Source organism: Entelurus aequoreus, linkage group LG11 (assembly GCF_033978785.1).
Source record: "Entelurus aequoreus isolate RoL-2023_Sb linkage group LG11, RoL_Eaeq_v1.1, whole genome shotgun sequence".
NCBI classification, from domain to species: Eukaryota; Metazoa; Chordata; class Actinopteri; order Syngnathiformes; family Syngnathidae; genus Entelurus; species Entelurus aequoreus.
Window position 1 is genome coordinate 48,116,404 of NC_084741.1, and position 16,534 is coordinate 48,132,937.

The following is a 16,534-nucleotide window of genomic DNA, read 5'->3' on the forward strand; positions in this document are numbered from 1 at the left end:
TCAGTTCTGACAGAAAAAACTAAAGAAAACTTTAAAAAGAAGTGCCAACAAACTCAATATAGAGTGGCCATTATCCATCCATCCACCCATTTTCTATCATTTTTCCCTCTCGGGATTGCGGGGTGGCTGGAGCCTATCCCAGCTGCACTCGGGCTGAAGGCACGGTACACCCTGTACAAGTCGACAACCATTCACACTCACGTTCCCACACTAGGGCCAATTTAGTGTTGCCAATCAACTTATCCCCAGGTGCATGACCCTCCCGAGTACCCGGATAGAACCTACGCAGTCAGAACATGCAAACTATACACGGAAAGACCACGAGCCCGGGAATCGAACCAAGGACCTTCTCGCTGTGAGGCACAAGCGCTCCAACGTGCTGCCTGAGTAGCCATCAAATGAATCTTAATATCATATAATCTGTCCAGTTTTCCTTTACTTCAGAGTGTAAAGTAGAGATTGTTTGATTCACATAGGATTATAATCAATTGATAATATGAATCATAATAATACACCGATATTATTATGATTATATAATTATTAGTGCATCTCCTGGGGGTTAAGTCTGCACCTGTCTTTAAAAACCACTAAAATATTGCCTTAACATAAAAAAATTACACAAATTCAGTCGGCCATTTTGAATATTCCGCCCTGAATATCTTCGGCAATTCCGCAGATTCTACGTCACTGGAGTAACGCTTCTGCACTCATCAGATCAGTCATACTGGAAATACGCACAAATTGGAAAGAGAAGTGCTGTCTATCATTCACAATCCTTATGTAAGACAAAAACACATGTTGGGCTTTTGTTATGCATTCTAAATCGTAAATAAATAGCCAACAATTGAGTCAACAGATGGAGGGTCCTCTATTGCGCCCATCACCACCAACAATACTCAATTTACATATTGTGACCAGAAAATTAACCAAATATGAGTGATATTGTTATAATAAGCACTAACGAAGACGGCCTACTTTAGCGGCGCATTGATAGCAGTGAGCTAATGCTGGTTTATGCTGCTATTGTTGACACACTAAGCCGGCGGCTGCTTCTGTTTCGTCTCAAACTTGCTAAAAGTTAATTCTAGATTATAATTCATGCATCTCTCACCTGGTCGTAGACAAATGTGGCCATGGACCGAGAAGCTGGTCGACTTTGACATCCCCTAGATGGCAAAGAATACTTTGTTGCGGCAACTTTTTTTTAACACTTCGTGAGGATTGTGATTGAATCTTAATCTAAACGGGATTATTGTGAGCATCTTGTCGGTCAGCACCCCAGCGTCAGTGGAAATTGTGCAGTAAGTGTTTGTTTTATTATGGTTTGCTATGTTTAGTTTGTATATGTTTAGCACCTAGCAATGCTACATGATGCTACAGTGTTTCAATAGAGCTGCATTCGTTTAGCACTCGGCTTCTAAAACTAATTTCTCGTCCTCATTGTGTTCAGGCTCAAAAATATAAGGTTCTGAATCATCATTTGTCCCAAAATAATCATTATTGGCTATCACAAAGTGTTCTTGATTAACATTGTTGTTGATGGAGAAGGGATCTGTGGTTCCTAACTCTATGTCACAAATCACATGATCATTAACTCTCAAATTTGCTCAGGAATCTCCGTAAGATTTGTACTTTTTTGATCATATCTATATATTTGTAAACTTTGGAAGTATTTTGGTCTCATAAATCAGATATATTTCATAATACTTTCAATATAGAGGCGATTAGTTGTTAGTGCTTTAGGTTATTTAGTGGGGAAGACAGAAACAATAGTGTTCAAGCGGAAACAGATAGTCCTTGCTACCATAAAATTGTATGGCCAGATAATAATACAAGTAAATGAGTTTAATATTTTGGGAATGTGGATGGATCCTAGGCTTACTTGGAATGCACGTTACCAGCATTGTTACCAGGTGTAAAACAATATTGAACGTGACGAGAAGTCAAGCAGGAGCAGAGTGGGGAGCCAGCAGAACAGCCATTAAAAGGTTTTATGTAGTTATGGTAAGGACTATTTTAGATGAAATCAATCAATCAATGTTTATTTATATAGCCCTAAATCACAAGTGTCTCAAAGGGCTGCACAAGCCACAACGACATCCGCGGTACAGAGCCCACATAAGGGCATGGAAAAACTTACAACCCCAATGGGACGGTGTGAAAGACTATGAGAAACCTTGGAGAGGACCGATTATGGATGCATTGTATGTGGGTCAGCAGCAAAAAGTGTGTTTAAAAAAAATTGGAAACAGTTCAGACACAAGCACTGAGACTGTGTTTTAAAGATTTAGGTACAACTCCTCTTTCTGCACCACAGGTAGAGATGGGGAGATGCCATTGCAGATGAGAAATAAGCAAATGATCATACAGTACTGAGTTAGTCTCAGAGATCACTCTGAAATTCAGCATCCAACAAGAAAGGTGATGTTGCTGTGCTGGGAGAGTGAGGGAGCTAAATATATATGTTTTGACTAGAGGAGCAGGAGAATAGCAGAAGACATGAGCTTGACACAAATGCAATTTAATTTATCAAGAAATTTGACAGTTACTTCTCCATAGTTGATCCCTGCGGATTCGGTGGATATATGGCCGTGCCAAAAGGGCTGCGTGGAAGTGTGGCAGTGATGGTTGAAGACTAGGGATGTCCGATAATGGCTTTTTGCCGATATCCGATATTCCGATATTGTCCAACTCTTAATTACCCTCTACCAATATCAACCGATACCGATATCAACCGATACCGATATATACAGTTGTGGAATTACCAGGTATGGTGAAGATGAGGTCCTTTTTTAAAAAATTTATAAAATAAAATAAGATAAATAAATGAAAAACATTTTCTTAAATAAAAAAGAAAGTAAAACAATATAAAAACAGTTACATAGAAACTAGTAATTAATGAAAATGAGCCAAATTAACTGTTAAAGGTTAGTACTATTAGTGGACCAGCAGCACGCACAATCATGTGTGCTTACGGACTGTATCCTTTGCAGACTGTATTGTTATATATTAATATATAATGTAGGTACCAGAATATTAATAACAGAAAGAAACAACCCTTTTGTGTGAATGAGTGTAAATGGGGGAGGGAGGTTTTTTGGGTTAGTGTACTAATTGTAAGTGTATATTGTGTTTTTTATGTTGATTTAATAAAAAAATAAAAAACGATACTGATAATAAAAAAAATGATACCGATATTTTCCGATATTACATTTTAAAGCATTTATCGGACATCTCTATTGAAGACTGTTTAAATACTAAATAGAGTTTGTTTCCTCCAATATTTATGGACGGATTGAAACATCCAATCACAGGAAATACGGGCTTTGCCTTTGTATTACCAAGGCTCCATACAGAGAACAACGAACCATCTGGCAGTGTTTACTGTCGAGCTATTGGCAATGACAGCAGGATGCAGTGGGTAGAACAGTCACAGCTAAAAAAAGGTGGAGGACTGCTTCAACTCAAGGTCAGCATTAATCTCTCGTCAATATTTTTAGGTCGCAAAGCAGACAAGATGTAATTAATGAATTATATGGAATATTATTGAGGCTTAAGGGGGCGGCTCACACAAGCATAAAGGTGAATGAACTGGCAGGTCAATACTAATGCTAGAGCAGCACAGAGTGGTACCTATCAGTAAGTCAGAGGCAAAACCCTTAATTAAGGACAATGTTTTCAAAGAGTGGCAAGTACACCGGGACATGAGTACAAAAGAAAGACATTTATATTCAATACAGAACACAGTCGGAGCGGAAAGAACTGTATGGGGGAGCATAAAAAAGGGAAGAATCCTATCACGCATTAGATTAGGACACAAGACATTGCACCTTATAAGCAAACACCCAACAGGATTATGTGACAATGCATTAGAGTCAGTGGAACATGCAATCATGTCCACTGACATGACAAATGTCTTCTAAGAGAGGAATTTAGAAGACATTGACAGAAGCAGTTTACTCTCATAGGGGTATACAGAAGCAACCAAATCATTTTAGTGAAGTTTCTACAAGAGACGGGTTTATGGAATAGAATTTAGTATGGGGAGGTTCAGTACATGTATGTATGTAAGTGAGGGAGGGAGAAGGCAGAGAACTCTGGTTCACATTCAAGTACAGTAGGTGGCGGTAATGCAACTTTAACGTTGAGTGCCCCGCCATTAAACAAAAAACAGCAGCCATAACTGCAATGTGACCCTTAATGAAGTGAAGTTGGACACCTCTGATCTAATAGAAGTATATATGAACTGCAGTATGACAATAGGTGACAATAAGTGATAGTGTCCTAAAACAACAAGCTAGTGTGATGAAAACAATATATTTAACAAGTTAAAGTTAAGTTAAAGTTAAAGTGCCAGTAACACACAATGAAGAAATGCAGGGAGGTACCACAGCAAATATTAATGTTAATACAGAATTTCACGCAAACCTCAGCAGTGTTTGTCCATCATGTCACTTGTAAGCATATTTTTAAGACAACCTCCTCACAGCCACTGTCATGGTGTTCTTTTTGATCTGTTTTTGTGATGAACTTTCCTTTTTTTGACTGGTTAATGGCTAAGAAACTTGAATCAAAATAATAATAATAATAATACAAAAAAACAAAAAAAATCTTCCTGCAGAATTAGTGAATGTTTATAACTGAATGACTTCAGCTTGGTCTAAATAAGGAATATCTGTGTTTGGATCTTAATAGTATGCTCCTCCCATGCACATGATTAGAGTGCACATGCTTCATAACAGCAATAGAATATAACTCCTGGAAGCAGAAAGACTGCACCATAGCACACAGCCTCATTTTGTACTGGTGTAGGCTTATACATGCTGCACTATGAAAGACTGTGTTAAAGTCCTGTCCAATTAAGGAAGGCAGAATTTCCACTCCCACCTTTTTTAAGGAGACTTTTCACATGGCTGAATCCTTGACGGATGTTGTTTAAACATGGAAAAATACTCCCTTAAGGGTCCAGCGCTACTGCAAAGATATAAAACCTGATCATGTTCAAGATGTTCACCAACTTGATATGTCACATGACATAAACTATTCAAACAATGATGTAGGCGTAATCGCTGAGTCAGTGTCGGCCCCCGTAAACACTTTTACTTGTGCATCTTCTCTTCAGATCTCCCTGCGCCAAGTAAAAAAGGTGCAGGTTTAGCAACGGCTTAGGACACAGCATGAGATTTTTTTTTTTATTGCAATTTTAAAACAGCCATCTTGCTTTTCGTAAACATTTTGTCTCCCTAAAGTCACAGGAGTTTTCATCAACATGGGTGCTGGTTTTCTTCAAGGAATTATTGTCCAAGATCGTTTCATTGATGAACTGGGAGGGCAAGTGGGAGGTGAAAGGTCATATCCAGGGAATGTTGTGTGGATTGACATTTCACAGGGACACGACATAAATAACTATCAGGCACAATAACCAATGTAGAAAATAGTAACAGTAGACATTTCTTTGAAGCGTTCAGAGGATGCGTGCAGCCTCTTTTATCCTGAATTATTATCTCACAATCCATCCATCCATTTTCTACCGCTTGTCCCTTTTGGGGTTACGGGGGTGCTGGATCTTATCTCAGCTATGGATTTAAAAAAGAAATAATCCAGGAGTTGCCATCACTGTGAGCAGGTCAGCCTGCTGTGTATTGTATATTTATATGTAACAAACAGTTCCCCACAACACGCCACACAATTATTATTATTTTTTCAATCAGATTAATCACAGGGGTTAGTGCGTGTGCCTCACAATACGAAGGTCCTGGGTTCGATCCTGGGCTTGGGATCTTTCTGTGTGGAGTTTGCATGTGAAATTTGCCAGCGAGCACACCAGTCAGTCACCTCACTCATCTTTGCACTGACGTATGCGTTGATTGACCTGATCACTGACCGTATAATAACTCACGGCGCCTTTCAGGTAACCATCCGTGGTCAGGGAAAAGGAGCATGGGTTTACAATACATCCGGTCATTAATCTGCATTGATACATGGTTAATTGCATTCGCTAACCCGTTAAATTTGACAGCCCTAATTTACTTTAAAATGATTGTGTGAATGCTGTAAGAAACAATGATTGTTACAATTGTGTTGAAAGCATTTACTCCTGTCTGTTTTATACCAGACACAGTGATTTCAAATGCGGGATGCACCATCGCTTTTTGACATACAAAAGAAATGTATCTTTTGTTATGGCTCTAATGCAGCCATTTTGTACAGATAATCTCAAAGCTTTCTTGGATTGCTTTGAGGCCATGCTCAGGCTTTTGCATGGTATCAATTACTGTGATACGATGTCATGAGTCTAAAGTTCACTGCTTTCTGAAGCTTTTCAGCTTGGTTACTTACATTTTTCAACATTCCCATGCACTTACTTTCGGAGGTGCACTTTCCAGCTTGTAATGTTTTCTTTTAAAATGCCAATTAAGATTTTTATTTCTCCTTTAGATACCTTGTCTGTATCCAGTAATGACACCCTGCAGCCGGGCTCCAGCCACACCTTGGGGCCACACAGCTCTCCCGGCCCCAAACGTCCAGGGAACACCTTAAGGAAATGGCTGACCAGCCCTGTCAGGCGACTAAGCTCTGGCAAGGCAGATGGTCATGTGAAGAAGCTGGCCCACAAGCACAAAAAGAACCGGGAAGGTGCCAGAAAAAACCTGGACGTAATGCAAGGGCCTCACAAGGACTCTGATGACTGCGCCGCCACGCCGCAGGATGAAACACTGGAGGAGGTGAGAACAGTAGCTGTACTTTTGTTCTGACCTTGTAGCTGATTTCCTCAACTCTTTCCTCCCCAGCGTATGCGTAACGAAGGTCTGAGCAGCGGTACGCTCTCCAAGTCTTCTTCATCAGGAATGCAGAGCTGCGGTGAGGAGGAAGGCGAAGAGGGGGCTGACGCCGTCCCTCTACCTCCGCCAATGGCCATCCAGCAACACAGTCTGCTGCAGCCCGACTCCCAGGATGATAAGGTGGGTCAACGCGGAACAGAAGGGCAAAATAATGCCACCAAATAATACTTTTAATATTTCCATTTCTCATTAGAGCATTGCTAAAACTAGAGTTATGTGTGGAGTCTCTTCACCATTACTATATTGGTAACATCAAAAATTTGGCTTTTATTTACCTATCTGCAAAGAAGAGTTTATTTTTTTATTTCTCTTCGTGTTGTCAAAATACCTTTTCTTTAAAGCTGTAAAAGATGAACGTACACCTTTTACATTGGTACTAATATTGTTTCCTTTCTTTTCCTTTTATGTTCTTAATGGTTGCATGTTCTCTCCATCAGCATTATGTTGATTTCTGTTCTGCCTCTCTTCTTTCCCAGTTCCCTTATCTCTCCATGTAAAAAAACACCTTCATCATCCACACACCTTTTTTTTTATTTTTGATCTATCTTCTTGAGATCTCCTTTTATGATTGTCAGTAACCCCTTGGAGTGGTACTATCTTGTTGCTAAAACGAATACTCCATTCCCCATGCAATTGTGAGGCTTGAGAGACTGAAACGTTGCCTCAAACTGGACCTGTCACTGATGCAGTATCAAGCAACATGTTTATTTGTCTTTAATTTGACAACAGTTCAACCTCAGAGCATGCCCTCGACCTAAACTCAACTCATAACCCATGTTCTCCCCAAAACCGACCTGTAAATGGCTCCAACTTGGCCCCAATTGAACCTTTTTATTAGGGACAACACACCTGCCCAGTCGTTATTTGAACATGTGGAGTATCGGGGTCCAAACACTCCACTGGTGAGCTTGATCATGAACATAGACAGCCACGGACATCGAGTCTGCTTGGCTTCTATTTGCATGAAGATCTCGGTATTAGTTTGAATCAAATTTAAAAAAAATACCCCCTTAATTTTGTTTTTGTGTCGGGTTTTTTTTCAGTCTGCGTCCCGCCTGTCTGCTAGGCCCAACAGCTCAGAGACTCCCAGTGCTGCTGAACTGGTCAGTGCCATCGAGGAGCTGGTGAAGAGTAAGATGGTGAGCAAGGAATATCACAAATACATGCACATGAGGTCTCTTTGCATGCAAAACACTTGCTTGGGTGTTGTTAACAGAGGCATGGTGTCCTACCAGTCATCTCTCATGACTGACTCACTAATAATTCCTGCTGTCTTCTTTTCCGAAAAAAAGAGCGTTGCACTTTTCAGTTTACCGCAATGCAAACATTTTTACTGACTATACACTGTTTATAGAGAAGTATCTGAACACCTGGGGGGCATCCACTTTGGAAGTTTAACAAACTCGGAGTTCAAACCGAAAGTCAAAGTGAACGTACCCTAAATTTAGATGTAAAACTTTGTGAGACTTTTCCCATGAGGAAATGTTGACTTTGATTGTACACGTATATCAATGTGCAACATTATCCATCCATCCGTTGTCTACCACTTGTCCCTTTCGGGGTCGCGGCGGGTGCTGGAGCCCATCTCTTTATCCATCCATCCATCCATCTTCAACCGCTTATCCGGAATCGGGTCGCAGGGACAACAGCTCCAGCAAAGACCCCCAGACTTCCCTCTCCAGAGCAACATTTGCGACTTCCTCCTGGGGAATCCCGAAGCGTTCCCAGGCCAGAGAGGAGATGTAATCCCCCCATCTGGTCCTTGGCCTGCCGCGGGGCCTCCTCCCTCCTCTCTTTATATTATGTTTTAAACCTTATTCAATGACAGAACATGACGTTGCAGCTATTTGTTTACAAGCGATGCTTTCATTTTGTCGAGCGACAGACAAGGCGTGCATGCTCCTTATGACACACAAAGGCTATTAAAACAACATTATCCTCTATGTAAGTGTGCTCTGATTTGATATTTAATGTACATATGATTGTACATGTAATATTACTATATTGATATATATAATATTTAATCACGATTAATCACAGTTTGTTCATAGTTAAAGGTAATCGCGATAATTGCAGATAGATTTTTTTTTGTGCACCCTAGACAGATAATTTTCAAGTTTTTGTTACAATCACTGGACAATTAGTTTGCCTTAATTAAATGTTTTTTTTACACTTTATGCTTTTTTGAACAGCATAACACAAAATGGACACAAACCCGCTTTTAATGACAATTAAAATAAATGATCTGCAGTGTGTTGGTGTCTTGCCAGATTTTGTAGGATCACAGAATTTGTATTCCTGCTGTAGGAGCACTTGCATTCAGAGGAGGAGCTACACCATGTTTAGATACCAGCTTCACACATTGATAACAAAAAATGTGTATTGTTATAATCATGGTTTAATTGCCAAAGATGTTTGGTCATCTAATATGTGATATTTTTACCTGAAAAAATGCTTCTGAGTCTGTACATGTCGTTCAAGTTAATGGTATTCATATCTCTACATGACAATGTCCTAACCTTCTCTATTATTAAAATGTAATATCCAGTCTGCTAAACATTCTGTAATTGCAGACTATCAATCAGAACAGGTTATCAAAGAATAAACACTTTATTTTAATCTGTCAGAAAACATTTATTTAGGCAGAAGTATTACAGATTATATTACAAAATATCTTTGACAAAGCATGATCGGGATATGAGAGGATTTTTCATTTCATTTTATCATGGTAGTTATAGCACTATTATTGTGAAGCCGGAAGTATGTCGTTGGTATGAGAAAAGGTGTCTTAGCAAGTTTTGACGTTGTGAAAGTCTCAGATAAAAAATTAATCTAGACTTCCTACTTACCGTCTTTCTTTTCTGCTGATCTTTTATTCCATTTTACTAATAAGGCAGTTAGCAATGCACTCAACCCTAATCCAAACAAAACACGGATGTAAAGTTCCATTTTAAACAGCAAAGTGCACCAGCATGCAGTTGCTGCAGTGATGTCGTCTCACAGCGATCGAAGATAAAATAGCCTTGTCTTGTCGGAAGAACGACTTGCCATGGCTTTGAATATAGGAATTCCATAATCGCCCCTTTTCTTTGTGCATTTCTGCTCGCTATTTTCGAGCTTGTGACTCAACAGTAACTGAACGCCATTACATTTCTCATTATACGGAATGGACTAAGGGTCAAAAAGGATTCAGGACGCATGAGCGGTAAAAAAAAATTTGCGCAGTTAATAGAACTTATAGTTAACGCATTATTATTGCGTTAACTTTGACAGCTCTAGTTCTAATAGTATAAAGGCATCTTAATGTGGGTCAAAACACAAGCAGAAGTGACGCCATTTCTCCATAACTCTTGTAGTAGATAAATTCAAGTTACCCAAAAGTAAAAGAAGCATTGTCTACTTTACGCTAAAATCAAAGCAACATTTAAACTATAAATACACTTCTGACAAGTATTTAAGTTTATTAAGAACAATTTACACTTTGTTAGATATAATTCATCATATTGTAGCGGTTGCTTTAAGGACATAATTCAGCACAGCGGTTTACTTGACTTTGTCGTCATTCTTCACTGCCATTGTTCTATTGTGCACATAACAATGTTGTTCTTGTCTACCATTCATATATGCAGTTAAGAGTGAGTAATTCGGTGCGGCACCTTTAAGTGACCGTCAAGAGTTTTACCCAAAGGTGGGGATTTGTTGTGACCGCCATTTTGACTCGCTATACGTAAAAAGATACTTCTGCTCTTGGTTTGAATAAACGGCGCACACGTTTGTGTGTCAAAGATATTTCAGGTTGTCTTGCTTTCACGTTACAAGCGCAACAATATCCCCAATATTTAAAGCCCCTAACATCACTCGCTTTCAAGTCTATTGACGGAGTGAGACCTTTACACGGTGGCTACATATTATCTTTGTGCCGCATACTGCTAGCCAAGCACAAAGTGATGGTGAGGCGACTCTAATATAGAAACAGTAACTTTTTTTAAAAAGATTAAAAAATAGATTATCACGATCAAAAAATATAGCGTGCTAAATATGACTATAATTTATGAATCACAATTAACGCTTTAATCTGACACTCCTACAAAAGATGTATTAAAGTACCAGTAGAATGGAAAGACAAGTTGCCTCTATATTGAATCAATTATCATATATATTTGATGTATTACACCAAAAGACTACAAAGTTTGCGAGTAAATAGATATGATCAAAATAGTATCGATCTCACGGAAATTCCAGAGCCATTTTGAGAGATAATGAGCTAGCTAATCTCTTTGTGATGGATAATTCTATAAACTGCATTTGTTAATATTTTAAGTATCATTATCAAGTATTAGGACGACGCTAGTTTTGTTACACACCAAGAGCAACCAGAAGCAGGGACACCAAGAAATAGGCACTTAGTAAATTTAAAGAAGTGTAGATAAAACCAACCATGTTACATCAGAAAGTAAACAGATATTAACAAGAAATTAACAAGTAGATTAATGAGAGTTAAAGAAATAATAACTTACTGTTCCAGCATTGTCGCAGTGGGCCAATCGATCCGTAAATTGGTGGTCGACACCAACGGTAATATCAGTATATGATCTATACTAGAGTGATTGGATCAGTATTTTTCTTTTTTTTTGTTAATGTTTACAATTTAAGTCTGAGGACACAAGAGGACTTCGAGGGTAGAAAAGATTAAAATGAGTAGACCTAATAGATAGTTGTTTTTATATTGTTTGGTTATTGTGTACTATTGACTGTTTTGCTCATAAACAATTGTATGTAATAAAAGAGATTAAGGAACTTGTTAAAATATTGTGCTGATATTGTTAAACTGTGAGTAGCACTCATAAATAGATTGAAAACATTTCAGTTAATACATGTGATCTGTATTGGTCACAATCTTACCCATGCACGATCGGAATCGGCAGCATAAATTCCTGATCGGAACATTCCTACCTATCTGGGAATCATTTCTACAAGATGTTAGTTTTGTTAATTAACCTACAATCACTTTGAAGTTAGAGGTCATTGGAACAGGAAATATTCTTCCACGCACTGCTCCCACAAAATTGGAAGGATTAAATAAATTGTCCTAAATGTCTTTGTCAGATGAAGACTTCAAAACCTGTGCTTAGATTTAAAGTCACGTTTGCCTTTTTATACACTTTTATAACCCTTTTTTTTTTTTTTTTTTTGTAATCCTACCTCTTCCATCTTTTCCTCTTCAGTCACTGGAGGATCGTCCCAGTTCTCTGTCAGTGGAGCAAGGTGACAGCAGCTCTCCTTCCTTCAACCCCTCAGACAACTCCCTCCTCTCCTCCTCCTCGCCCATGGATGAGGTGGACGAGCGCAAGTCGGGCTTTCTCAAGAGAAGACAGTAAGCCACAAGCTTAAACTTCTGAACACAGGTCATGCTTGACCGTTGAGCACAGTGTTCTGCTTTGGTGTCTCTTATATGAATGTTTCTTATATTTTCCTTACAGTGTTTCTCTTTCTTCTTTCAGTTACGTCCTACTGGAGTTGGTGGAAACAGAAAGAGACTATGTCAGAGATTTGGGATCAGTAGTGGAGGTAGTAAAGAAAAAAAATATTCTCTAGTATATGCACCTAATTATTCCTGTTATAGTGGGAAGGGGATTCATATGGCCCCATTTGTGGCGGTTTACCTCACACATGAAACATGACGAACTGGGGGGGTTTACTATTCACTTCAGCCGCATGATGGCAGTAGAGGTTTGGATGTCTTAAAATGTGTTTGGGGGCAATTCCAACTTTGACCACAAAGCCAGTTTCAATGTAGAGTGGCACTTTTCATAATTTTCTGCAGACTGCATTGCAAAATGATTACACCCGCCTCTCTCCAGGAATGGGGCCATATGAATCCCTTTCCTACTGTAAGTTAGATTTTTTTAGTTAAAGGCTGTTCTCCTCACAGGGTTACATGAGTAGGATGAAGGAAGAAGGAGTTCCAGATGACATGCGAGGAAAAGACAAGATTGTCTTTGGAAACATCCATCAGATATATGACTGGCACAAAGAGTATGTCCATAGCTTTTATTTTTTGTGGTCATATTTTAGTTTTTTCCTACATACATTTTTGAAGAAATAATTTGTTGTCTTCACAGCTTTTTCCTCGCAGAGATTGAGAGGTGTTTAGAGGATCCTGACAGACTTGCTTCTTTATTTGTCAAACAGGTATACTTTTTTACACCACAGTTCATCAACAGGGGTATTGTAGGAGGTGGTGAAATTTTTGGTTGATTAGACTTTTTTAAATATATGTTTTATAAGATCCCTGTATTATATTCATGTTAGCGTGTTAGATAGCTTGCGATAAGCGGCGGTTGTTGCCAGCTAGTGACTAGCTTGCTAGTTGCTAGCTAAGTAATAGCGCCACTCTACTGTTTTAATTTCTGTTTTTTCTTAGTATGGCACAAAACTTGGTACCTTTAGAGCCAGTTTAAATTTAAAACACAATTTTATACAGGATATACAAGTAGGTGGTCCCACGAGCAAGCAAATAGCGCGCTAGTTGCCAACTAAATAATAGTTGCGCTATACTATTTTCTACTTTAGTTTTGATATTTTACAATTGTACAAAACATGGTACCTTTAGAATCATAATGAGCTTTATTGGCCAAGTATTTTTAACACAATAATTTCACTTGGTATGACCAGTTTAATTTAAAACACAATTTTATACAGTAAGTAGGGGTCCCTTTCCTTCTCCCCATAAGTTTTGGGGTCCTTGGCCTGGAAATTGTTGAAGTCCCTCTTATTATATTTATGTTAGCATTTAAGATAACTCCTCAAGTTACCAGCTACCGACTAGCGCGCTATTTGCCAGCGAGGGATTAGCGTTCTAGTTGCCAGCTAGCAATTAATTCACTAGTTGTCAACTAGATAATAGCAGCGCTATACTGTAGTCTTTGAATACCTTTAGGACTAGTTTAATTTTGGCCTGGAAAACATTAGTCATGTTAGCATTTAAGGTAGCTCGTGATTAACGCTCTAGTTGCCAGCTAGCTGGTAGAGGCGCTATACCGTATCCTTTGAATATCTTCGTATTGCACAATGAAGTACCTTTAGGACCAGTTTATTTTCAAACCCAATTTTGTACAGTATATTTTAAATTGAAGGTCCCTGCTTCATCTCTATCAAGTTGCTTGTCTTTGGCCTGGAAAACGTTGAAGAAAGAAGTATTAATATGATAGTCGTGTATTTAAGGTAGTATTTAAGGTAGCTCGCAATTAGCGCTCAAGTTGCCAGCGAGCATTTAGCGCACTAGTTGCCAGCAGGTAAGCTAATTGCAGCACAATGCTGTATTATTTAATGATTTTAGTATTGCACAATAACAAGGTACCTTTAGAACCAGTTGTATTTAACATACCATTTTATACAGAATATTTAATTGGGGGGGCCCCTCTCTATCTCTCCATCAGTTTGAGAGTCCACAGCTTCACACTGACCAATAATGGATGCCAAAAATTAAACATGTATATTCAGCTAACATATAACTTGTATGTTGTATACTTTCTTCATATAGGAGCGCAGGTTTCACATGTACATTGTCTACTGCCAGAACAAGCCCAAATCGGAGCACATTGTGTCAGAGTACATTGACACTTACTTTGAAGTAAGCCTTTCAAGTCGTTTTCCAAAATGTTGTATCATATTATTTTATGTATGCAAGATTAATATTCCTGTGTTTGGATCCAATAATTTTTGGCTATTTTTAATCAGGAGCTTAAGCAGCGATTGGGCCATAGGTTGCAACTCACTGATTTGCTTATCAAGCCTGTCCAGCGCATAATGAAATACCAGCTGTTACTTAAGGTAACTTACTGCACTGCCTATTATCGTACATTTAGCATTCAGTGCATGGCCACTTAAACTCTTTGTAAAAAACTTTGTTAATAGGATCTTCTCAAGGTTTCTAAGAAGGCTGGAATGGATTCTACAGAGCTGGAGGTAAGACAAACTGTAACAACTTTAGGTTAAATACACCTGTTAGGAATCAAAAAAAGCTTCAACTACAATATATTAAAAAAGAAGACACACCCTCCATAGCACATGCATACATTTCATTTTCTTATTTTTAATTTTAGAAAGCTGTAGAGGTGATGTGTGTGGTCCCCAAACGCTGCAACGACATGATGAATGTTGGACGCCTACAAGGCTTCGACGTAAGTCTGCTCTTAAAATAGTTTACTTGCTTCTGTCTGTGCATGTCTGGCAACTAAATGTCAGTAGGTATTTATATAGTAGTGCTTCATTTAGTCACCACCAGATGTCAGTTTGTACTATCGTACTTCACTCACACTTGACTATGCTCTCCTTCTATCTTCAGGGTAAAATTGTAGCACAGGGCAGATTACTCCTGCAAGACACTTTTTTGGTATCAGACCAGGATGGGGGACTTTTGTCCAGAATGAAAGAGAGAAGAATCTTCCTTTTTGAGCAGATTGTTATATTCAGTGAACCTCTGGACAAGAAAAAGGGCTTCACTACTCCAGGCTACCTCTTCAAGAACAGCATCAAGGTTAGTCTGTTACTATATAATTAATACATAAGAACATAACCTAAACCCTTCATTGTTTTGTTGTAGGCATGGTGATTTTCATTGTATCTCTCTCATCCCTCTCTGGCACACAGGTGAGCTGGTTGGGTCTGGAAGAAAATGCAGAAGACCCCTGCAAGTTCACACTGACCTCCAAGTCATCTGCTGGTAACGTGGAGAGGTACACCCTCCATTCGGCGAACCCTGGAGTCAGTCAAATCTGGCTGCACCAGGTCAGCCAGATACTGGAGAACCAGCGTAATTTTCTCAACGGTGAGAGATGAACGACCAGCTAAACTTAAAAATGATCTTTTATTAATTGTTTGGTTAGTGGTTAGCACGTCTACCTCACAGTAAGAAGGTGCGGGTTTGTACCCGCATGTTCTCCACATGTTCTCCTCATTCCGGGAATCACAATACACCGGGGGGTGTGAGTTTCTTTGGTTCTTTGTAGGGATGTCCAAATCAACATGTTTGGCCTTCAGTACGATGATTTTTTGGCTTTAGATCCAATCCGATTTTGAGTCGCGATCTGATACCTTGACAATAGATTATAGAACCAAACATTTTTTTACAGCAAAAACTAAAGTAAACACATCAACATATTTTTATAAAACTTATCTTAAATTTGCTATATGGTGCATTTTCATTTGTGTATTGAATGATACATACTGTACTTTTTTTTTTACAAAGCAAAGTGGCTGGTCCACAATAACTAAACAAATGCTTAAACTACTTTTGGCTCCTATTTCAGTCATCTTAAACCCTTGCTGTATCCAGAGACATATGCCCTGGGTTTGTAAATAATAACAAAACTGACCCAAAACAATGATTTTGTAATAATCAAATCACAAACAAGAAAAATATTGATCTAATCACTTTAGTACCGTTTATAGACTAATACTATAGTAGGTATCGATAGTATTGACATCTGGCTTGATCACTTCTACTTTGTTTTGCAGCTTTAGCAGTTAGCTTCTTGTGTTGTCCTGCACGGTGTGTGTGTGTGTGTGTGTGTGTGTGTGTGTGTGTGTGTGTGTGTGTGTGTGTGTGTGTGTGTGTGTGTGTGTGTGTGTGTGTGTGTGTGTGTGTGTGTGTGTGTGTGTGTGTGTGTGTGTGTGTGTGTGTGTGTGTG

General features: G+C 38.8%; 1 protein-coding gene across 5 annotated transcripts in view; it reads left to right on the forward strand.

The window, feature by feature from the left end:
• The window catches only part of LOC133660186 (triple functional domain protein-like), a 251,212-nt gene that overhangs the window by 218,487 nt on the left and 16,191 nt on the right, over positions 1 to 16,534 (forward strand). For all 5 annotated transcript variants that reach the window (XM_062063430.1, XM_062063425.1, XM_062063427.1 and 2 more), the window contains 13 exons: positions 6,439 to 6,725; positions 6,792 to 6,962; positions 7,886 to 7,981; positions 12,068 to 12,216; positions 12,344 to 12,410; positions 12,775 to 12,878; positions 12,965 to 13,034; positions 14,386 to 14,475; positions 14,583 to 14,675; positions 14,760 to 14,810; positions 14,948 to 15,025; positions 15,190 to 15,381; positions 15,495 to 15,672. In XM_062063430.1, coding sequence (XP_061919414.1) covers positions 6,439 to 6,725; positions 6,792 to 6,962; positions 7,886 to 7,981; positions 12,068 to 12,216; positions 12,344 to 12,410; positions 12,775 to 12,878; positions 12,965 to 13,034; positions 14,386 to 14,475; positions 14,583 to 14,675; positions 14,760 to 14,810; positions 14,948 to 15,025; positions 15,190 to 15,381; positions 15,495 to 15,672 — 1,626 coding nt within the window. The remainder of the gene's footprint in view (positions 1 to 6,438; positions 6,726 to 6,791; positions 6,963 to 7,885; positions 7,982 to 12,067; positions 12,217 to 12,343; positions 12,411 to 12,774; positions 12,879 to 12,964; positions 13,035 to 14,385; positions 14,476 to 14,582; positions 14,676 to 14,759; positions 14,811 to 14,947; positions 15,026 to 15,189; positions 15,382 to 15,494; positions 15,673 to 16,534) is intronic.